Source organism: Pecten maximus, chromosome 16 (assembly GCF_902652985.1).
Source record: "Pecten maximus chromosome 16, xPecMax1.1, whole genome shotgun sequence".
In the NCBI taxonomy this organism is placed as follows: Eukaryota; Metazoa; Mollusca; class Bivalvia; order Pectinida; family Pectinidae; genus Pecten; species Pecten maximus.
Window position 1 is genome coordinate 19846764 of NC_047030.1, and position 24699 is coordinate 19871462.

A 24699-nucleotide genomic window follows, 5' to 3' on the forward strand; every position below is an offset into this window, starting at 1 on the left:
CGGAGAGCATCAGCGGTCGTATTTAATGTTTCTATTCTCCAATCACAAGTTACGGCTGTTGTTTATGTCCTAACTTACATATTGTATATATGCTGTTGAAATTGATGTTTATATGTACGTACTTATGATCTGTATGTAAGGCTGCAAGTTGAAGCATTACGTCACAACGGCAATTGACTATTGAACTATTGAACTACTTGCAGTTATTTAGTAAAAATTAAACTTTCTAAAAACACCACTTCAAAATTCATTGACTTATTCATATGTTTTTTCTCAAATTTTAATTCCCATTTATTATAAATTACATGAATCTACTGTGAACTTCATTTGTACGGTTTGTTACGTTATAACTATTCTGTGTTGTAGGCTGGTGCCCGGAATCATCACTATGATGGAATACGAACGCTACATCACCATCGTATTCCTGTCGGCCTTCGCCCTGGTGGGAACTGTGGGTAATATTCTAGTTCTGTACGGCTTCACCAGGTGTCGCCAGAAGTTTACGTCTTCCCTGTTCATCCTCACCCTAGCCGGAATTGACCTGATATCCTGCGTTATAACCATACCTTCAACCATTGCGATGGAAGTTCTAAATTTCAATGTCACGTATGATATCGTCTGTAAGATCTATCACTTCCTCGTTTCAACAACGATTCCGTTATCGGCCTTTGTCATGGTTGCGATCGCTGTAGACAGGTACTTCTGTATCTGTAAACCGTTCGCTAAGGTGATGACGCATTACCGTGTGTGGATCATTGTGGCCAGCCTGTGTATAACGTCCATATGTCTAGGCATGTTGTCATGTCTTAACTATGGTGTCTACAAAAACCCAGACAATGTGTACAACACCTTGATAGACCGGAACCTGTCTAACACCGGAATGAATCAGGCTATGGAGGCCCAGCTTCTGAAACTCCTTCGTGAACTTAGCACACATGACAAAAACGATTTGCTCACTGAGCCCGTCAACACGTTTAAATGTCAGGAATCCGCCATGTTACTCGGAGAGGAATTCTTTTCTATTTTCCAGAAGATTTACTCGTCCTTCTATGGCCTATCGTGTATTCTTGTGATAATTATCTACTCGGTCATCTACAGATTCATACTGAAGCGGCGACAACGGCGCCTGCGCATGGAGTCATTTCCGTGTTGCACCTTCCGGGTTCCACACACTGGTGACAATGAAAACACAGAGGTGATGTACCTCAGTCAGGAAGCATCCACGGTGGTGGAGGAACGTGATAAAAACCATAATGCCGAAACACAACGGCAACTTGTCCGTAGTGAGAGTAGCGAACGAAACAGGGACAAGTTTAGTCTCGGTCATGAAAAACAAGAACGCATCCGGAGGAATAATATAAAGACGGCCATTATGCTTTCTCTTGTGGCTTTTGTTTTTATTGTGGCCTTTTTGCCGGCCTGGCTGATGAAGCTAAGGCTTGTGAATATGAATATTGTCGTATTCAACATGTACTTCATCTACAATGTCATTAACCCTTTCATCTACGCGTTTATGAATCCAGACTTTCAGATGCAGTTAAAAGAGGTTTTCCTTAACCTGTGTCGGTGAAACAACCCGCTACATGTTTCTTTGTTTCATGTTTGTTTGTCAGAACGAGAAAAAATATATAGTTTTACTATCATTATTCACTGATATCTAAGATGATTTATTAATGCTGATTATAGACTTTTCTACTTCTGTGGAGGCTACAGAGAATGATCTCTTTGGAGGTTACAGTGAATGACCTTTGTGGAGGCTACAGAGAATGATCTCTTTGGAGGTTATAGAGAATGATCTCTGTATTTGACCTATGTATTTATATTCTGGCGTTTTGACTTTTATCGCAACGAAAGTTGAAATATTTATCTTTGAACAATACAGCTGAATACAAAAGTGTTAACTTTTAAAATGGCAATGAAATTCTCCTGTATAGATACATATAATATCCATGTGATACCCATGTGACACCCATGTAATATCAATGTAATACCCATGTGATACCCATATAATACCCATGTGACACCCATGTAATACCCATGTGACACCCATGTAATACCAATGTAATACCCATGTGACACCCATGAAATACCAATGTAATACCCATGTGAAACCCATATAATACCCATGTGATACCCATATAATACCCATGTAATACCTATGTAATATCCATGTTATACCCATATAATACCCATGTAATACCCATGTGATACCCATATAATACCCATGTAATACCTATGTAATACCCATGTTATACCCATATAATACCCATGTAATACCCATGTTATACCCATGTAATACCCATGTAATACCCATATAATACTCATGTTATACCCATGTAATACCCATGTGACACCAATGTAATCCTTTGTAGATGGCTTTACATGTATGGCGATATCGGGGATTGCAATTTTAGTCAAATTAAACATACGTCAGGTTCACGTTGAGAGATTTACATGAGATGATTATAGAATATTAATTGAGTTTTCTTTTCAATTGAGATTTAATTAATGAAAGGAGCCTTAGAAGGGATTTTTATTATTATTTTTGCGAGATTTAGCTAGCAAAATTTAAATACTTCCAAACGCCTTTCATAAAATCTAATAAAATGGAAACATACATGTATTAAGAGTTTCGTCTTGAAAGGTTTTAAAGTCGAAATGTGGATAACTTAATCAAACAGAGACAGCGCCTTTCAGAGTTACTGACGTCACGTCATTGTCCATATTATGACGTCACTATCGATTTCTGACCTGCGTAGCCAATGAAAAACGCTTCGGATATAGTACTATTAGTGGCATATGCAAAAATATTAGACGGACGACTTCACCGAATATCAGGAGTAATATATGATAAATTACTGTATCGGTGGGTATGATATAGTATATTTCCGTTAGGCTGATGCGAGGATCAGATCCCATGTCTTCTTTGAAATGATTAAGTTTCTACGATATTTTTGGGTCCTAGCGTCCACGACCTCTTAGTTATTGTTAACGAGATAGGATAATTCAGAACAATAATCATGAACATAAAAAATCTTGGATTATAAAGATGTCACTTGAGTTAGATATTTTGCAGTCATTATATCGCGATGAATTCCACTGGTCCATACTCTGGTCTAACTGAACTGACGATATATTCTATCTGGTGTCTGTTGTTGTGTGCCGCATTCTAGAAGCTGCACAAGGGACCATTGTCCTAGCCAATGAACTGCGTGATGCTCTAGTCAGTTAATTAATCTCGAAATGTTTCGTTGAGACGCTGGTCCCTATGGAGGCATATCTTTTAAACAAGTGTTCACTAATCATATCACCAAAGATATATGAAGAACGCTGGAGGTCACGCTCCACCACTAGTTTGGCTGGGATAATGGACAGGGTAACCTATTGCCAGACAACAGCCAGGAACAAATTCTAAATGTTTCCATAATCTGTGATATGTATAAGACAGACTATGTTCCCCATGTACTCGAAGGTGTAATTACGGCAGCCCTGATAAATCTTTCCTTTATTTCCTCACTACTCAGTCTTTCAATTACTTGTTTTCGTTTATAGCTGACTCCTTCGCACCTGTCTTCATAAGCCCGAGTTTCCTCTGGTCCTGACACCATGTCTGGTGAGCCCGAGTTTCCTCTGGCCCTGACACCGTGTCTGGAGTAGGGCCAGAGCGCACTACTATATGTATGTATGAAATTTCCAATATTTCGGAATAGGTAATCCGCAATGGGTAAAACTATCGGTAAAACAAATATTGCACGACCTGTTTTTTACAAGAATTTACTGGTGAAGTTTTTGATTCCTCTAAATCTGTTTTTTTTTTTATAGAATATATAAAAATAATTCTGACTTTGAAAATTATTTAGAATTATTAAATGATAATAAGCGAATGTTATTGTGTTTTAGAACTTGTAATCATAAATTAATAGTGGAAACTGGGAGAGGGTATAACATCGAATACCAAAATAGAATGTATCCTTATTGTAATTTACATGAAATCGGTGATGAATTTCACTATCTATTGAAATGTTCTTTTCTGAATACAGAAAGAAAATCATATTTAGAGTAAGTATGTATATGAATTGCCAAATGTTATTAAATTTTCAGAAATAATGAACACAAAAAAAAAGTCAAAAACTTTGTTAAAAAATTGTAAATTTATCAAAATTGTATTTCAAAAATTATCATCAATTTGTCCTCAAATGCTGAAAACGTGGAATTCTCCGACACCGTTTGGTGTCGCTAAGATTTTGGTGTAAATACAATAAAATCGGGCGTGACATAACACCTACCCGAAATACCCCCGAAACACCCATTTAGTGAAGAAGTCAATAAAACGTTTGCTAGCCAGTCGTTGACGTCGTATGACTTCAAATCACACAAACGACACGTCTGACTAAATCACATGACTCGCCCATACCATCTCATGAAATCTTTCGGCATGATCTACAGTAAGAATATATATGGTAATTTAACCTATTATAACTTCTTTATTTAGTCGTAAATGCAATGACGTCTGTAGTAAGTTGTACCTGTAATAACGTCTGTAGTAAGTTGTACCTGTAATAACGTCTGTAGTAAGTTGTACCTGTAATAACGTCTATAGTAAGTTGTACCTGTAATAACGTCTATAGTAAGTTATGTCTGTAATAACGTCTGTAGTAAGTTGTACCTGTAATAACGTCTGTAGTAAGTTGTACCTGTAATAACGTCTATAGTAAGTTGTACCTGTAATAACGTCTATAGTAAGTTATGTCTGTAATGACGTCTATAGTAAGTTGTACCTGTAATAACGTCTGTAGTAAGTTGTACCTGTAATAACGTCTGTAGTAAGTTGTACCTGTAATAACGTCTATAGTAAGTTATGTCTGTAATAACGTCTATAGTAAGTTGTACCTGTAATGACGTCTATAGTAAGTTGTACCTGTAATAACGTCTATAGTAAGTTGTACCTGTAATGACGTCTGTAGTAAGTTGTACCTGTAATAACGTCTATAGTAAGTTGTACCTGTAATAACGTCTGTAGTAAGTTGTACCTGTAATAACGTCTATAGTAAGTTGTACCTGTAATAACGTCTATAGTAAGTTGTACCTGTAATAACGTCTGTAGTAAGTTGTACCTGTAATAACGTCTGTAGTAAGTTGTACCTGTAATAACGTCTGTAGTAAGTTGTACCTGTAATAACGTCTATTATAAGTTGTACCTGTAATAACGTCTGTAGTAAGTTGTACCTGTAATAACGTCTGTAGTAAGTTGTACCTGTAATAACGTCTATAGTAAGTTGTACCTGTAATAACGTCTATAGTAAGTTGTACCTGTAATGACGTCTATAGTAAGTTGTACCTGTAATAACGTCTGTAGTTAGTTGTACCTGTAATAACGTCTATAGTAAGTTGTACCTGTAATAACGTCTATAGTAAGTTGTACCTGTAATAACGTCTATAGTAAGTTGTACCTGTAATAACGTCTATAGTAAGTTGTACCTGTAATAACGTCTGTAGTAAGTTGTACCTGTAATAACGTCTGTAGTAAGTTGTACCTGTAATAACGTCTATAGTAAGTTGTACCTATAATAACGTCTATAGTAAGTTGTACCTGTAATAACGTCTGTAGTAAGTTGTACCTGTAATAACGTCTATAGTAAGTTGTACCTGTAATAACGTCTATAGTAAGTTGTACCTGTAATAACGTCTATAGTTAGTTGTACCTGTAATAACGTCTGTAGTAAGTTGTACCTGTAATAACGTCTGTAGTAAGTTGTACCTATAATAACGTCTATAGTAAGTTGTACCTGTAATAACGTCTGTAGTAAGTTGTACCTATAATAACGTCTATAGTAAGTTGTACCTGTAATAACGTCTGTAGTAAGTTGTACCTATAATAACGTCTGTAGTAAGTTGTACCTATAATAACGTCTGTAGTAAGTTGTACCTATAATAACGTCTATAGTAAGTTGTACCTGTAATAACGTCTGTAGTAAGTTGTACCTGTAATAACGTCTGTAGTAAGTTGTACCTGTAATAACGTCTATAGTAAGTTATGTCTGTAATAACGTCTGTAGTATGTTGTACCTGTAATAACGTCTGTAGTTAGTTGTACCTGTAATAACGTCTGTAGTTAGTTGTACCTGTAATAACGTCTGTAGTAAGTTGTACCTGTAATAAAGTTATCAACCAATTGAACCTGTAAAAACCTCATTAGTAAAGGTTACCTGTGTAGTTACATATGGGACTTCTCCAGTAAGCAATGTTTCTTTATAGAGCTTTATCCATGACATAGATATAGCTTTTGGTTTCTACAAACTCGGAGTATATTACCGTCCATGCTAGGAGAAATACCCACAATCCATGTATGATTTTATTGCGATTTTACCTGAAGGTGTATATGACCTCAGGTAGGCTCCAGTCTCTCTCGCTCAGCCATGCTCAATATTTGCCATAACTCGTGTGTCGTGTTGTATATAAATGTTTGGTAATGCCAACAATATATAAATAACATAATGATCATAATGATATGTTTAGTGCTACCAGGATGAACTTAAATTGTAAATACAGAGCTGTTTATATAAGGTTATGGTAAATATGGATACAAATTGTAAATAGTTCATAACATTACATGTATATATATTGGTAATATGTGTATAGAAAATTGAATTGGTGTTAAAATGTATTATACCGTGTATAATGATAAATCTATTACTACCAGAGGTCTTTAAGGTTCACGGCTCCCAACCCGTGTAATAAACAACAGTGGGGGTGACGTCTACCATAACGTGTATGTGTTTCACCACTCCCAACCCGTGTAATAAACAGCAGTGGGAGTGACGTCTACCATAACGTGTATGTGTTTCACCACTCCCAACCCGTGTAATAAACAGCAGTGGGAGTGACGTCTACCATAACGTGTATGTGTTTCACCACTCCCAACCCGTGTAATAAACAGCAGTGGGAGTGACGTCTACCATAACGTGTATGTGTTTCACCACTCCCAACCCGTGTAATAAACAGCAGTGGGAGTGACGTCTACCATAACGTGTATGTGTTTCACCACTCCCAACCCGTGTAATAAACAGCAGTGGGAGTGACGTCTACCATAACGTGTATGTGTTTCACCACTCCCAACCCGTGTAATAAACAGCAGTGGGAGTGACGTCTACCATAACGTGTATGTGTTTCACCACTCCCAACCCGTGTAATAAACAGCAGTGGGAGTGACGTCTACCATAACGTGTATGTGTTTCACCACTCCCAACCCGTGTAATAAACAGCGGTGGGAGTGACGTCTGCCTTACCGTGTATGTTTTTCGTCAATTCCACCACTAAAATTAACAGAAATGGGAGCAGTGAACATGTTTTTTCAATAGGTCACAAATGACGTCATACTTTATTGCAGTGAAAATGTGACGTCATCACGCATCCCTGACATGATGTGAGCCTGGCATTGAATTGTTCTCGTTTTGATCAAGCTCTCGTTGGTTTATTTGACCTCGGTCAACATCATGTTTTGTATAATATGTAAATTGATCCTTTTTTTCTTGTGAAACAAGCATGTTAACGACCCAGTTCTGTCTGGGGAATATCATTATACCGTTATCTTATTTGTCACCGTCTCGTCATTCGCACGAGGTCGTGTATTACGTGATATGACCAAATACTATAATACCAATCTACAGTTTAATCTTTTCTGTTATTGTTAAAGTTACATAAGTCCTTTTATAAAGACTTTCATATTTCATTCTCATATTAATGTATACATGTATCAAGTGTGATATGACGTCATCACATTATGTAGCATTAATGATGACGTCATCAAATTATGTATGGAATATAATATACACTTGAGCAAGCCCACAAAATACAACTTGCTGCATATATGGAGAATAAAAAATACATATCAATCAACATTTGTTCTGTTTTGAGGAGATGCTTCTCTAGGTGATAATTTTTCAATGTCACTAGTAGCTTGTTTTGAATTGTCTCCCTTGACAGATGACTCGTTTTAACAGTCATTTCTTAACGGGACTGAGCGTAAAATGAGAATATGGTTATGAAAACCTTATTTCAGTGGCAGCTGACTACCGGTGTTATTCTGACAAACTTTGCTTCCCGCATCTTTGATTCGGGGTTCTAAATATGGTGATAATTGTCTCTTTTAGTAAGTGACCTTTACAGCTGACCTTTTGACCCCTAACTCAATCCCACCCTATACTGTATATTTTGTATAATAATATTAGACTACATCAACCCTGGCACAAGTTATCATCTGTAAGTCAAGTTTATTTTTAGAAATAGTAACCTTTGAGGTTGACCTTTTGACTCCAAACTCAATCACACTCTGTATTACCTTTATAAGCTAACATTGTATGAAGGTTTAACCAAATCCATCAATCTTTTCTGAGGTAAATATACGGAAACCAAAATTTGACGAAAATGATCTATTTTTAGCAACAATGACCTTCGTAGTTGACCTTTCGACATCAAACTCAGTCCCGCAGTGTATTACCTTATTATCTAACATTAAATGAAATCCCATCAAAGTCCATCCTTTTTTTCTCAAGTTATTGTCTGGAAACCAACATCTGGACAGTCAAACCGACGACGGACAGACGGCCGGCCAAAGTTGACCTGTGTGATTTAGTATTTTCTCTGTCGTGTGGGGTGAACCCCTCAAGTCGATCCGAATCTCAAAATCTGTTTTACTTCAACGCTATTTCTCGTGATTTATCTGACTGCATTAATATATTATTTTACCGAATAAGGCATGTACCGTTATCGTTTGAATCCGAGTTTTGACGGAAAGGACCGAGGCCCTACATAACAACATATATCACCTGTGAGCGTGGTGGAGGTTCGTTCTGGGGTTAAAATCAATTGGTGTTCAATATGAACAGGTACAAGTGTTTGGTCGCCATTTTGTTGTCTGTACGACAACATACATTGCATTGTATTAAATATAGTACGCCAGTCATTGATCAATAACATTGTGTCATATGCTGTATGGACTAAGCGCCAACAACAATGGCGTCTGCTTCTAGAAACACAATAGGGAACAAATAACAATGATAAAGAGGTAAGATTGAATAAGTTTCTCTAGCTAAGACAGACGAGCACCAGCGAGACAAATGACCTTCTCGACAGGTAACAGGCCGGCCCTGTCAACTCGACATTCGTCATCCGGGACAGCCTAGGGGAAGGACATCACGGTCACATCAACACCGGCATTTTTATCTTGTACGGACGCTTTTCATTGGTTGATTACATAAATTTGACCAATAGCATAAAGGGTCTTATAAATAAAGATATATTTTAAAATAGTAAACAAATGTCACTCTTTGGTATAAATGTATACATATCTACACGCATACAATGTACATAGCGATATGACTGTGGTCTGGGGCCGTATGTGGGAGCTCCGATGTGGTTAAATAGCTATCTGATAGTGTTACACATGTAATATCGGGAAATAATGTGACAATTCAACTTATAGTAAACAGTTGCAGTATAGTTATCCTAGAAAGACAAAAATTTTAAACGAGTTCTGTGAAAAACGACAACCTCCACACGAGTACTCTAAAAACGACAACATTCACACGAGTACCCTAAGACGACAACATTTAAACGAGTACCCTCAAAACGACAACATTCACAAGAGTACCCTCAAAACGACAACATTCACACGAGTACCCTCAAACGACAACAATCACAAGACTACCCTCAAAACGACAACATTCACACAAGTACCCTCAAAACGACAACATTCACACAAGTACCCTCAAAACGACAACATTCACACGAGTACCCTCAAACGACAACAATCACAAGACTACCCTCAAAACGACAACATTCACACAAGTACCCTCAAAACGACAACATTCACACGAGTACCCTCAAACGACAACAATCACAAGACTACCCTCAAAACGACAACATTCACACAAGTACCCTCAAAACGACAACATTCACACGAGTACCCTCAAACGACAACAATCACAAGACTACCCTCAAAACAACAACATTCACACGAGTACCCTCAAAACGACAACATTCACACGAGTACCCTCAAAACGACAACATTCACACGAGTACCCTAAGACGACAACAATCACAAGACTACCCTCAAAACGACAACATTCACACTAATACCCTCAAAGCGACAACATTCACAAGAGTACCCTCAAAACGACAACATTCACACTAATACCCTCAAAACGACAACAATCACAAGACTACCCTCAAAACGACAACATTCACACTAGTACCCTCCAAACGACAACATTCACACTAATACCCTCAAAACGACAACATTCAGACGAGTACCCTCAAACGACAACATTCACACGAGTACATGTACCCTAAAAACGACAACATTCACACTAGTACCCTCCAAACGACAACATTCAGACGAGTACCCTAAACCGACAACATTAACACGAGTACCCTCAAAACGACAACATTCACAAGAGTACCCTCAAAACGACAACCGCCACACAAGTACCCTCAAAACGACAACCGTCACACGAGTACCATAAACCGACAACATTCAGACGAGTACCCTCAAAACGACAACATTCACACTAGTACTCTAAAACGACAACATTCAGCACACAAATGATAGCCGGCAAATGACAATATAGCTACCGACCTTTGAACCAACAAGTGAAATAAAAACAAATGTATTACGCGTATCCTTATGATAAGTTAATGACATCACGTAGATCTTAACCGTATGGTAATGAATCTATTATACTTGTATAATGTTATTTGTATTTACATAATTTCCCATATAGAGCCATCATACAAAGTAATTCCAATACCGAGAAACCCTTTATAACACACAGCTGCTGCCGTTTACTGATGTGTTGAGTCCGTCTATTCGAAACAATGTACAAACAAAGTGTGTAAGACTGATATACCTATTGTCCTCAGTAACACAGTTGTGGACACATCTTGACGTACATAAAACTGACGTGATATACGTATCTCCCCTGGGGCCCCTCGTCTACGCCATCCCTTCTGCAGGGCCTCATATTGTTTCAGTTAACGAAGTGCAACAGCTCAGGTATACTAACTCCCTTCAGTAACAGGTGTAGGTCGCATCAAAGTCACCAGGCTCTCGTCTTAAAAGGTAAGTCTTCTTTCTTTCTATCACACATTCTAGTCTATCTCTCCCTCTCTCCCCATCCCGATAATTTTCTTCGTTTTCTATTTTTCTTACTTCGTACAACTATCGAAATCAACGCAAGACGAACAAATTAAGATTGATGTCCGAACAAACGGCTGTTGGTATCAACCTTGAAAACGAATTAAAGGTGACTCCTAGCTGCAATTTACTGCCGTTAATTAACATGTGTCGGAACAATGATAATGCATGTATAAACAGCCTGTCTGACAGTTTTAATTAAACCGGTACTGCAGAAAATAATGGAATTATTTAAATATACATGTAAATAACTTGATGCATGCGAATTGTAAATTTAAATGATATTTTGAAACAATTTTGTAACCGAGGATATATGAGGATGATTTTGATCTCCAAAACGTTTTTAGTAATTTATACAGTATAAACAATTGTAGAGAAATGCCACTTGCACGGCTTAAAAATGTTGTTTTTATCGTTTTAGCAATTCCTTTATTTTACAGGAAATTCGTGTGAACGGTAACTTTATAACAGATAGCCTAGTCCATTCATACTACTATGTACTTGTGTGAATTTGTGTATACGTGTAGTGAAGTTCTAACATCCGGTCAGGCCGGAACCGGAAACAGCCCATACTGTCCTACTGTATTCTCAGTTACAATAAGACATATCCCATTGTGCATGTATGTCGTAGTCAAGTTATCAGAAGCACATGTTCACGTGATGTCGATTTCAAAAACGTGACATTACCAATAATACCCATCTGGTGTTAAGGATACCACATTTCCACAGTCCACTGCAGAAGTTTTCGGACATACCGTGCAATGTCGTTTAAATAATACGTTGGAAAATTCATATTGAATTATCCGCGATGTCTTAATCACAAGTAATCATACATACCAGTTTTTACAATTTCAGAAGTAGTATTTCAATGTACATGTAGTATGAATATTTCAGACGTAATACTCGAAAACGTGTTGTAACATTACACATATGTTACAATTCATACCTCACAATGCTAGGCTGTGTAAATTTCTATTTCAGACGCAGAATTTTTATGTAAATAGTATAAATAATTCAGAATTAATTTCTGAAAAAAACATCAAACTATTTCAGACGCAGTACTTCTATGTAAACAGAATGATTACAGTTTCTCTGTAAACTATTCCGATTTTAATTTCTCATTATGATACGATTTCGTTGCAAAAAATTCAAACTATTTCAGTTGCATTATCTCTATGTAAACAGTACCAGTATTCCAAACGTAATTTCTTACAACCATGATTAAGCCACTTCATATGTAACTATTTACATCTTTCTACATAAATCAGCACTTGTGACGTCACTCTCTCTTTAGACCCTGTTTATAGACGTCAGACTGTCAATGAGATGGCCATTGTTAACGCCAGGAGATGCTATTGTGGGAATTATATTAGTCTGTCATCGTAATCGCCACTCGGACACGTAAACGTCACAAACAAAGCTAGCCTCGGGATACTACGAAAACACTGGTGGCCTTAGAGGATTGTCTAACATCCAATTTTAATATAGCTTTACTTACATACAATATAGACATTGTGATTCAGTATGTGTCATTTCAAAAATATTTAATCGAGTTCCAAGATATGAATATTTATTTAATCAACAATTGAAGCCAGTTTCAGTCATGCTCCTTAACTTAAAATTTCCAAAGGAAAGCATAACATTTTCCCTTAAATTCAATAATGCTTTCCAAAATTTGAGACCATTATACACTAGAATGGGGGGACAGGACACGTCAGACACTGTAATAATGATGTCGGCACAATGTATGTCTCGACTAGGTGACAGAACCTTAAGCCTTCCTCACAGGCGCGGACACTTAATTTAAAAGCACTAAGGGGTTGCTTTAGTTTTGTATTGTTTAACGTCCTAGCAACAGCTAAGGTCATTTCGGACAGTCTCCCCGTGTTCGATGTATGTATGTGGTGATTTTATTTCGGAAGGCTGCTTTGTTTGGTATGTTTGGGGACAAAACTCATTACCTTTCTCATAGGGGCGGACGTTCAACTTAAAGGCAAAGAGGGAGTAGCAAGGGAGTCGTATAGGAAAAGAAGGTTTGATAGAGGAGAGATAAAGAGTCTTACTGTGTCGGTTCTAACGCCCTATCTGGGTTCGTCTTATTCTTCCCCCAAATGCCCGTCTTTATATAACCCTGACGGTTGGTGTCTCATTGACAACCGTCCTTATATAACCCTGGCGGTTGGGGTCTTCTTGACAACCGTCCTTATATAACCCTGGCGGTTGGTGTCTCCTTGACAACCGTCCTTATATAACCCTGGCGGTTGGGGTCTCCTTGACAGCCGTCCTTATATAACCCTGGCGGTTGGTGTCTCCTTGACAGCCGTCCTTATATAACCCTGGCGGTTGGTGTCTCCTTGACAACCGTCCTTATATAACCTTCGCGGTTGGTGTCTCCTTGACAACCGTCCTTATATAACCCTGGCGATTAGTGTCTCCTTGACAACCGTCCTTATATAACCCTGGCGGTCGGTGTCTCCTTGACAACCGTCCTTATATAACCCTGGCGGTCGGTGTCTCCTTGACAACCGTCCTTATATAACCCTCGCGGTTGGTGTCTCCTTGAAAACCGTCCTTATATAACCCTGATGGTTGGTGTCTCCTTGACAACCGTCCTTATATAACCCTGGCGATTAGTGTCTCCTTGACAACCGTCCTTATATAACCCTGGCGGTCGGTGTCTCCTTGACAACCGTCCTTATATAACCCTACCTGGTGGTGTCTCCCTGGCAGCTGTGTGTTTTTGTGTCTCCTTTACACCCGTCGTTATAGCTCTGGCTGTTGATGTCTCCATGACAGCTGTTCTTATGTGGCCATGGCTTTTGGTGTCATTTTACATCCATCCTTTTATAATCATGGCAGCTTGTGTCTCCTTGACAACCGTCCTTATATGATCCTGGCTGCTAATGTCTCCTTGACAACCGTCCTTAAAGGAACTTAAACCCCACCCATACAAAATCCACTACCTTGCTCAGCATTAGGAGTGACGTCATTGTCATGCAGCAAGATCTCTTCAGTTGTTGGTGTCCTATCGGTGAGGTTCCGGAACTGTCGCCGGAAGTGAGGTGTACAGAAGGACAAATTCAGTAAAATCATCTCGGTACCACGTATATTAATCTAACATATTTTAATTCATTTGCAACCCTTGAAACAATAATTCTGAGTTTCGTGCGTTCATAGTATTATGCGCTTTATTACACGTTTAGAGCTTAATAAGAAGAATTATCCCACATATATATATCAGATAGATAAGCCAACATGCCCCATGGGGCAGTGTAGTTTGACAAATACATCCCGAGTCTGCTGATTTATTACATATGTAAATGCAGTCGTAAGTACAAAAATATTCAAATTAACGTACTCCGTAGCAGGTTACGGTCTAAGTGCAGCCGACTACCATTCCGCCATATTGACGGTACATTGTACGGTGTCTTTATCACACAGGCAGTCTTCCTTGACGAGAATTTCATGCTAATTATGATGCGAAATTTTACCATGAACTTCCCAGTATGGCGCCCTTTGCCATTCCTACGCCCCAACCGCCCATTTGTAGGTTTCTTCACACAACGTTTTACGCATTTAACTTTCTGACTTGTATTCATAAGACACTGGGAATTCCTACAGACTCGTCCCAATGTCGTGTCACCTCCAGTCCTGTACTATACGTGCCATATGACATACAGGTAAGATAAATGATGGTGTCCATTTTAGAAAGATTACCTGGGCAAAAAGGTACGTGACCGTCTGGGGTCACCTGCTTTCACATCATTTGTCAGTATAGCTCTCAGGAAGGACAGGTACGAGGGAAGGCTACTGTTTCAGTTTGTTCTACGATTTAATGAACGTCGTTTAGCTGTATTCAACAGTGGCTTGTTTCACAGGGACTTGGTACAAATTCATAGCCCATGGTCCATTTATATGTATTAGATAACTGTACGTATAATACATATATATGGACTGTGGATGTCAGGTCCCTGTGGTCTGTTCTATAGCAACACCGCTGTCCTAACCTTATGTACCGTATCTCCAATGTGTACATTATAAAAACCGGTCTTAAATAACACTTAGGATATCTACGCGTATTGTTATAAACAACACATATCCATCGTTATAAACAACACATATCCATTGTTATAAACAAGACCTATCCGTTATTATAAACAAAATATCCATTGTTATAAACAACACATATCCATTGTTATAAACAACACATATCCATTGTTATAAACAATACATATCCATCGTTATAAACAAGACATATCCGTTATTATAAACAAAATATCCATTGTTATAAACAACACATATCCATCGTTATAAACAACACATATCCATCGTTATAAACAACCCATATCCGTTATTATAAACAAAATATCCATTGTTATAAACAACAACAATCCATCGTTATAAACAACACATATCCATCGTTATAAATAACACATATCCATCGTTATAAACAACACATATCCATTGTTATAAACAACACATATCCATCGTTATAAACACATATCCATCGTTATAAACACATATCCATCGTTATAAACAACACATATCCATTGTTATAAACAACACATATCCATTGTTATAAACAACACATATCCATCGTTATAAACAACACATATCCATCGTTATAAACAACACATATCCATCGTTATAAACAACACATATCCGTTATTATAAACAAAATTTCCATTGTTATAAACAACTACAATCCATCGTTATAAACAACATCAATCCATTGCTATAAACAAGACATATCCGTTATTATAAACAACACATATCCATTGTTATAAACAACACATATCCATTGTTATAAACAACAACAATTCATCGTTATAAACGACACTTATCCATTGCTATAAACAACACATATCCAACGTTATAAAAAAACATATATCCATCGTTATAAACAACGCATAATTGTATCCATTGTTATAAACAACATCTATCCATCGTTATAAACAACACCTATCCATCGTTATAAACAACACCTATCCATCGTTATAAACAACACCTATCCATTGTTATAAACAACATCTATCCATCGTTATAAACAACACCTATCCATCGTTATAAACAACATCAATCAATTGTAATAAACAAGAACATTCACACTAGTTTTATTATGGTCATTGTTTTATTTGTTTTGAAGTGTGTCAAGATAAAAATTGGGAATTTAAGACGCAGTTAGGTAATTACCACGCCCGACACTAATTATGGTAATATGCGCCTGTCTGCATATGTAATTAGCTCGTGATCACGCGACCTTCTCGTCAGTGACGTCATCCCTCATTAAACATGTAAAACGTGTGTATTCTGTGGAAGGGTCATCAGGTCTTCTGTTCTTCCTGTTTTATTTTGGTAGATTTATAACATAACACAACAACACTTGAACTGTACTACCTAAAACTATATTTCTATCGTCGATGAACGTAATACAGGTGTGTCGTGTTGAAAGTCAGATAGAACGGTATTGTTTGGATTTTATAAACGCAAACATTTTGATAGGAACTTAATTCCATTCCAAAACAAGAAAACACCAATATAACAGGATTCGCAAAATAAATAAATAAATAAAATAAGATTAATGAATTCCTTGAATAAGGGGCTCTCGTAGACATCCAATATTAGCCACGCTCGTGAAATACATGTACATCAAATATAAGCCATGCTCGTGAAAGACATCTACATCAAATATTAGCAACGCACGTGAAAAACATTGTACATCTACATCAAATATAAACCACGATCGTGAAACACATCTACATGTATATCAAATATTAACCACGCTCATTGTATGTATAACAAATATTAGCCACACCGTGGTTAATACTATAACACTCGTACACTCTATCCAAGTCACGCATGTTGAGCTGGTGCACATCTCATTAATCATAGTCTGTGTATTGGTGAGTAATGGTATAAATAGTTCAAGTTTTTTTTTTGAATTTACCTTGTGTAAAAGATGGAATACCTGTAGGGCCCATACACAAGATACAGTATTGGATTGATGTATTACGTATGTCTTCGACTTTATTATACAGATTATTATGCATCGTGGTCGTTTAAATTTTATTTCCTTTAATTTTTTTAAAATGTTATAAATTGTATCTCTGTTACAGTCACCATGAACCCTCTCCTGGTTGTTTTTCTGGCCAGTGTGCTACTGTCAGGCGCCAGATGTGAAAAGGCTGTTATAGAGGGTAAGTAGTACATTATTTTTAGAATTTCATCAGTAATCTTTATCTATTTTTAGAATTTCATCAGTAATCTTTACCTATTTTTAGAATTTCATCAGTAATATTTACCTTTTCCTTCTGAAGAACATATATACATATAACAAATATATATATGACATAACAATATCTATTTTAGTTTTAAGAATAATGTCGGCCCAGAAGAATATTTGAAACGACTTGGGAAGAAGGATAGAGAATTAATACATGTATCTAAACTAAGAAAATCAAATTTAAAATTTCCCATTGAAACCAGAAGATAGACAGGTATAATAACGGAAAGTAGAATATGTCCTCTCTGTAACATAGATGTTGGAGACGAATTTCATTATCTATTCATTTGTAATAACAGTCAGATTACTGCGCTGAGGAAAAAATATTTATATACCAATTTATCACTATAACCATCCGCGCACCTTGAAAATGAAAGGAATGTTTTAAATTTGCAATACTGGTCGCCTAAAAAAGTTTGTAGATTTATAGAAAAGACATTAAAATTATTGACCATGTTGTAAACTTAATTAACTGTCCAAAATAATACAACATCATAATTATAGAATAAGATTTTTTTTCAATGATGTTATTTTTGATAATGAATGTCGTTACATTGCAAAACTCGTTTTTTGTCAATGCTACTGGAAGTGAGCGTCCTACAATTTCAATGTATTTATCATATGTACAACGATAATGTTACTATATACAAAGATAACGTTTAGGAATATGTGAATCACAGCATTGTTGTAGATTTGACCTCTTGTTCCACACAAAGTGTGACTGGATGATTAAATCTCGTTGAATTTCGTTGACATTTGATGGAATTCAAGCAAAAATCCATATCAAATAAATCATCCCGATTTTGTGTTATTTTGTGAACCTGATCATACTGTTTAACTGTCATGTGTCACGAGATTAATGAAATGTGTCAACAATCAGATTGTAAGAGTTTTGACGGACGGCCATGTTTTTACATCCTAATTTACCAAGTTCCCTATTTTTTTCTGAAACCATATGACATTTACTGGTAAAACCGTGTGACATTTACTGGTAAAACCGTGTGACATCTACTGAAAAAAACCCCGTTTGACATCTACTGGTGAAACTGTGTGATATCCACTGGTGAAACCGTGTGACATTTACTGATAAACTGTGTGACATTTACTGGTGAAACCGTGTGACATCTACTGGTGAAACCGTGTGACATTTACTGATAAACCGTGTCACATCTACTGGTAAAATCGTGTGACATCTACTGGTAAAATCGTGTGACATCTACTGGTGAACCGTGTGACATTTACTGGTGAAACCGTGTGACATTTACTGATAAAACCGTGTGACATCTACTGGTAAAACCGTGTGACATTTACTGGTAAAACCGTGTGACATCTACTGGTGAAACCGTGTGACATCTACTGATAAAAACCGTTTGACATCTACTGGTAAAACCGTGTGACATCTACTGGTGAAACCGTGTGACATCCACTGGTGAAACCGTGTGACATCTACTGGTATAACCGTGTGACATCTACTGGTATAACCGTGTGACATCTACTGGTATAACCGTGTGACATTTACTGATAAAACCGTGTGACATCTACTGGTGAAACCGTGTGACATCTACTGGTGAAACCGTGCGACATCTACTGGTATAACCGTGTGACATCTACTGGTGAAACCGTGTGACATTTACTGGTGAAACCGTGTGACATTTACTGATAAAACCGTGTGACATCTACTGGTGAAACCGTGTGACATCTACTGGTGAAACCGTGTGACATCTACTGGTATAACCGTGTGACATCTACTGGTATAACCGTGTGACATCTACTGGTATAACCGTGTGACATTTACTGATAAAACCGTGTGACATCTACTGGTGAAACCGTGTGACATCTACTGGTGAAACCGTGTGACATCCACTGATAAAACCGTGTGACATCTACTGGTATAACCGTGTGACATCCACTGATAAAACCGTGTGACATCTACTGGTGAAACCGTGTGACATCTACTGGTGAAACCGTGTGACATCCACTGGTGAACCGTGTGACATCTACTGGTATAACCGTGTGACATCTACTGGTATAACCGTGTGACATCTACTGGTGAAACCGTGTGACATCCACTGGTAAAACCGTGCGACATCTACTGGTGAACCGTGTGACATCCACTGGTGAAACCGTGTGACATCCACTGGTAAAACCGTGTGACATCTACTGGTATAACCGTGTGACATCTACTGGTGAACCGTGTGACATCCACTGGTAAAACCGTGTGACATCTACTGGTATAACCGTGTGACATCTACTGGTATAACCGTGTGACATCTACTGGTGAAACCGTGTGACATCTACTGGTAAAACCGTGCGACATCTACTGGTATAACCGTGTGACATTTACTGATAAAACCGTGTGACATCTACTGGTGAACCGTGTGACATCCATTGGTGAAACCGTGTGACATCTACTGGTATAACCGTGTGACATCTACTGGTATAACCGCGTGACATCTACTGGTAAAACCGTGTGACATCTACTGGTATAATCGTGTGACATCTACTGGTGAAACCGTGCGAGTCATCTACCAGTAATGATTTTGGAAATACAATGTTCTGTTGAGCAAATGTAGCCATTATTGACAATTAATTTTCACGAATTGTTTAGTTTAGTTTAGTTTATTCAACTTGAAGCCTTACGGCTCATAAGTATAACATAGAAGCATCAACATACACATATATACAATACGTAACTAATTGTTATAGAGGATGAACAAAACAGTAGGCGTAACTGGTGAAAAGCATCCGAAAATATTGATTTTAACAACAAAAACACAATCAGAGTATTCAGGGGGGTGGACAAAACAATAAACATAACTGGAGACAAGTACCTTAAGTCATTAATAAAAGTAAATAATACAGTTTGTAAGAGTAGATAGATAGTAGTTACCAAACAATAGGTATAACTAAAATAAGTATATAGGATTTTTCAAATGCAAATATATACTTCGTGAGAATAATTACATGATGAACAAACAATATATATAAATAGATATAAATAGAGATAAGTAACTAACATCGTTAATACAGCACTAAATACAAAGTGTACATAATTTAGATGAATAGTTAGGGTATGAACAAAAAATAGGTATAGCTGGAGATAAACACGTACAAACGATATTGATCTATACTAAAGGTTGGAATCCCGACCGTAGTAACCAGCTTGACTGTAAATATTTTCCAAGATTACATAACTCTTTTTTATTGTGAACAGAAAGCAATTGGAGAAGTTTAAAAGAAGACGGGTGATTCCAATAATATTTTTTAATGAATCTTTTTCGAATATCAACATATAGTGGACAAATAAGGATGAAATGGAATTCGTCCTCTACTTGGTTCTGGTTGCAATAACGACATAACCTATTTGACCTTGGAATATTACGATACCAGCCTTCTTCTATATAAAGCTTATGCGATGAAAGTCTTAATTTCGAAATAAGTTTACGATACGGATCAGGAATAGATTTTGTTAGATAGAATTGCAGTGTGAAGGTGTCAACAATATATTTATACAGATAACATTTAGAAGATATTTCAATAAATTCATTTCTTGCTTGAATAAAAGCATCAATCAAACTCTGCTTAAAGCAATGTAAAAATACCTTTTCATTATCAATATAATGAGTTAACCAGACACTACCGAAACCAGAAGACAATAATATTTTTCTAACTTGGCAACGCCAATTACAATTTCTGTGGTTGCAATCCTCCATATCTTCATAAACCGACTCAAGAACAATATTCTCACATTTGATCAATTTCAGCCAATATTTTATTATTCGACATTTCCTGACGATATGCAACGGCAAACGTCCTAATGTAGCCATTATTGACAATTAATTTTCACGAATTGTAAACTCTGAATCGTTATCGTTTCAGCTCTAATGGACACAGGAGCCGCCTCCACTCAGTGTGGGGAATTGGAACTGGGATTTAGTCAGGAGGCTCATCTGTCGTCCAGCGGGAAGGCGCCCAAAGGATACTACAGCGTACTGATATCGGCTGTGGGTGAGAAGCCCGCCGACTGTGGATACCGTCAACTCTGTGTGGACGTTGTGGATAGTCGTATGGAATTCTGTTTTGCTAAAGTTCACGTCTCTGGCAAGCATTTCGAGAAAAGGGATGCAGTAGCTGTGAGTATATCACTGTACAACATTTACTGGTGGTGATTACCCCCTCGATTCGGAGTCACACAATTAGTCTTAGTTGATATAACAGGTATCCGGAGGTGAGGCGACACCCGAATTATATTTCCAAGTCAATTCATGTTTCATGCGACATGTCACCGGCCATGTCCATCAAAATATCGCAAAAATAGATGCTTTGGTTACCATGGCAGAAACTTATGAAAATGAATTATATTCCTACTCAAATTCTTCGTTAAAATCTAGCCCGACTTTCCTCTGGTCCTGATACCAGACTTCGATATTCAGACAGATAGGCCTGTCAAAATGTCCCAAGTCTGTGTCAGGGGACAGACGAATTCCAGGATATCTGTCAAAATGTCCAAGTCTGGTGTAGGGGCCAGAAGAAACTCGGGTTAGTGTTTCACTTAGTATGTTAAACATTTACAATGTAACTATCCTAAGCCACTGCGATCGTTTGCTTATTTCTGTCAGTAAAATGATGAATTAATGTTAATAAAATGTTGATTAATACACACGTTAATGTAAATTATCTAATAATTTTGTGAAACATCATTCCATTATACTCAATATCAATTACTGAAATTACAAATATACATTATATACCTATTTTGGACAGGAACTTGGATGTGGTAAGAAGATCCCGGAAGGTTGGTGTACGAGTGCCCAGTACCTAGAGGTCTCCGTGCTAGAGAAACCCAGCTACACCGAAACTGACGGCTACGGCTTCAACATCACAGTGTCCTCAAAGTGTTCAACCACTGACGCTGACCAACAGGAAATCATTGATGGTAAGCGTTGTCATAGAAACAAAGTGTTGCTATAGTAACAGATGTGTTTTCTGTTGACGGAAAGTGTTGCCATAGAAACCATGCGTTGCTATAGTAACATGTCAGTTTTGTCATAGAAACCAAGTGTTGCTATGGTAACAGTTGTGTTTTCTATTGACGGAAAGTGTTGTCATAGTAACTAAGCGTTGCTATAGTAACATGTCAGTGTTGTCATAGAAACCATGCGTTGCTATAGTAACATGTCAGTGTTGTCATAGAAACCATGCGTTGCTATAGTAACATGTCAGTGTTGTCATAGAAACAAAATGTTGCTATAGTAACAAGTAATTGTTGCCATAGAAACCAAGTGTTGCTATATCCACGGTGTATATTTGATGATTAAGTTGTTCAAGATTAATTTGTTTAATTTGGTAATAGATAAATGATGTATGAAATGCCAAAGTTTCTTTTGGAGATTATGTTTACTACAAATGCATATTTCTTGAAAAGATTTGAGTCTAAATGTAGCATTACTTGACCTTTCAGATTATGTACCAATCGACCTCGAAGAAGCCATCAACCAAGCACGAATCATCGGAGTGATCGTGGCCGTCTGTTTGGCTTGTATCTTTCTGGTCACACTCTTACTTACATACTTATGGTACAGAAACAAAACTGGAGTCAATTACAGACAGGAGTCGTAATCAGGGACAACATACACCATGACAACAAGTATTCACTAGACTAACCTCGCGAATAAATAAAAACAAAAACAGTGACAATGGCTATTTCCCTGTAAACAAGAACTGTGGAACATCAAGTGTGCACAAAAACGGAAAATTGTGATCATGTTTCGGCTGGAATTTTCAACGCTAAAGCCATTTAACTTCCATGAAAGAGTCGTGGATGAGAAGAGAATTAACATGGAAACTTTTGCACGATCAAACTATTTTCGAACATTTTCCTTTTGTTGATTCCCCAAATCAAAATCCATTGCAAGGGAAGTAACTCCTGAATGGTGTTTCCTTTTGAACAAGAAGGGAAGTAACTCTGTTGAACTTCGTCGTGCTGGCTTGCGTGTCGGTGTCATTGTGTGTATGATCCCAAGTGTGGAGAGATGGTGATAGAAATTGCCCGGGGTCATAGTTAATTAAATCGTGGTGAAAAGCAAGCTTGATCAATAGGGCAAAACTACACCCAGGTACAGGAATCATAAAAAACGAACTAATATCACTGCCATACGCGGGATAGAATTAGATTGTGAGTATGTGTGTTCATACTTCGTACATGTTATGTGTTCAATACATTCCTGATTTTAAAATGACCATAAAGTTATGATATATAACCAAACTATTGTATCAATATTGGTTTATATACGTTTGAATTATACGTGAGGGATTAGTGTACGAGTGTATTAGAGAGTGTGTGTGTTAATTACAGGGCTGAGTGGGAAACATGTTTGTCAGTGACGGGAATCGTCAAATGTTCCTCACTATATCCGAGTTTATTACTGTGAAACTCTGGGTTTATCTTGTCACGTGTTCTTCAGTTTAGTAAATGGTTTAGTAAATGAAGCATAAATAACATAAATAAATAACACAACTGTCCATGGTGTACATACAATATAATTACTTCCCCTTTCAAACTTGAAATGTGAGAAGAAAACATATGGCCACATATAGAACCCAGAGGCACGTGCACGTGCAGAAGTCATGTGTTTGATGCGTACCTACATAAGAAACCTGTCATTGATGATGATCATATGTATGTGTTTACGTAGTATGTTAACGTGTACAACAAATTTCTGTCATGAATCTTCAAACGTGAAATTAATAAAAGTGTGAGAATAACTATGCTAGTCAATACTAACTTTTTGGTGTGTATTGGTTGGAAAACTTTTGTCGGTGAATGAAAGCAAAAAGGTGTACAAGCTAAAGTGTTGGTGGTTCTACAGAAATATCTATGCGCCAGTCTTGTCGAACAACAAGTAGTCAATCGTAGACTGTTGTAAAGCTCCGGGTCATGTTAGTAGAAATTTTCCGGGTTGTTGAACTTAAAATGGTTCCGGTTCGGGCCTTAAAATTCATAGGTTAGGTCGTTGAATTAGAAGTTCGTGATCTAGATGAAGATTAATTTAGAATTAATGTAGCTTGAGTAGAAACATGTTGGGAAATCAATTTTGTTTTATAAATCACTGACACAATCTTTTAATATATTAATCCTACAAATAAAATGGTATCAACAACATTTCAGTGTGTAATTTTGTATTTTCTTTCAATTTCTCGTTGTCTCTCAGTCTTCGTATCG

At 37.3% G+C, this 24699-nt stretch overlaps 2 protein-coding genes across 2 annotated transcripts; both read left to right on the forward strand.

Annotated features, from left to right (window-relative positions):
- The first annotated feature begins 372 nt into the window (after positions 1 to 372).
- LOC117345231 (neuropeptide receptor 18-like) lies at positions 373 to 4106 on the forward strand. The gene has a single exon (XM_033908256.1). The coding sequence runs from the start codon at positions 389 to 391 to the stop codon at positions 1568 to 1570; it is 1182 nt and encodes a 393-aa protein (XP_033764147.1). The 5' UTR covers positions 373 to 388; the 3' UTR covers positions 1571 to 4106.
- A 6860-nt stretch (positions 4107 to 10966) lies between these two features.
- LOC117345232 lies at positions 10967 to 24639 on the forward strand. Its single transcript, XM_033908257.1, has 5 exons — positions 10967 to 11119; positions 17311 to 17391; positions 21357 to 21610; positions 22242 to 22413; positions 22939 to 24639. Exons 2-5 carry the CDS (start codon positions 17316 to 17318, stop codon positions 23094 to 23096), a joined length of 660 nt encoding a protein of 219 aa, XP_033764148.1. The 5' UTR covers positions 10967 to 11119; positions 17311 to 17315; the 3' UTR covers positions 23097 to 24639.
- Positions 24640 to 24699: the final 60 nt, after the last annotated feature.

Excerpts from the sequence above, each read along its gene's own strand:
- LOC117345231 (XM_033908256.1), top strand. The coding sequence starts at position 389 with ATGATGGAATACGAACGCTACATCACCATCGTATTCCTGTCGGCCTTC.
- LOC117345232 (XM_033908257.1), top strand. The coding sequence starts at position 17,316 with ATGAACCCTCTCCTGGTTGTTTTTCTGGCCAGTGTGCTACTGTCAGGC. Across the intron at positions 17,392-21,356 it reads TGAAAAGGCTGTTATAGAGG|CTCTAATGGACACAGGAGCC; the intron begins GTAAGTAGTACA and ends TTATCGTTTCAG. Across the intron at positions 21,611-22,241 it reads AGAAAAGGGATGCAGTAGCT|GAACTTGGATGTGGTAAGAA; the intron begins GTGAGTATATCA and ends TATTTTGGACAG.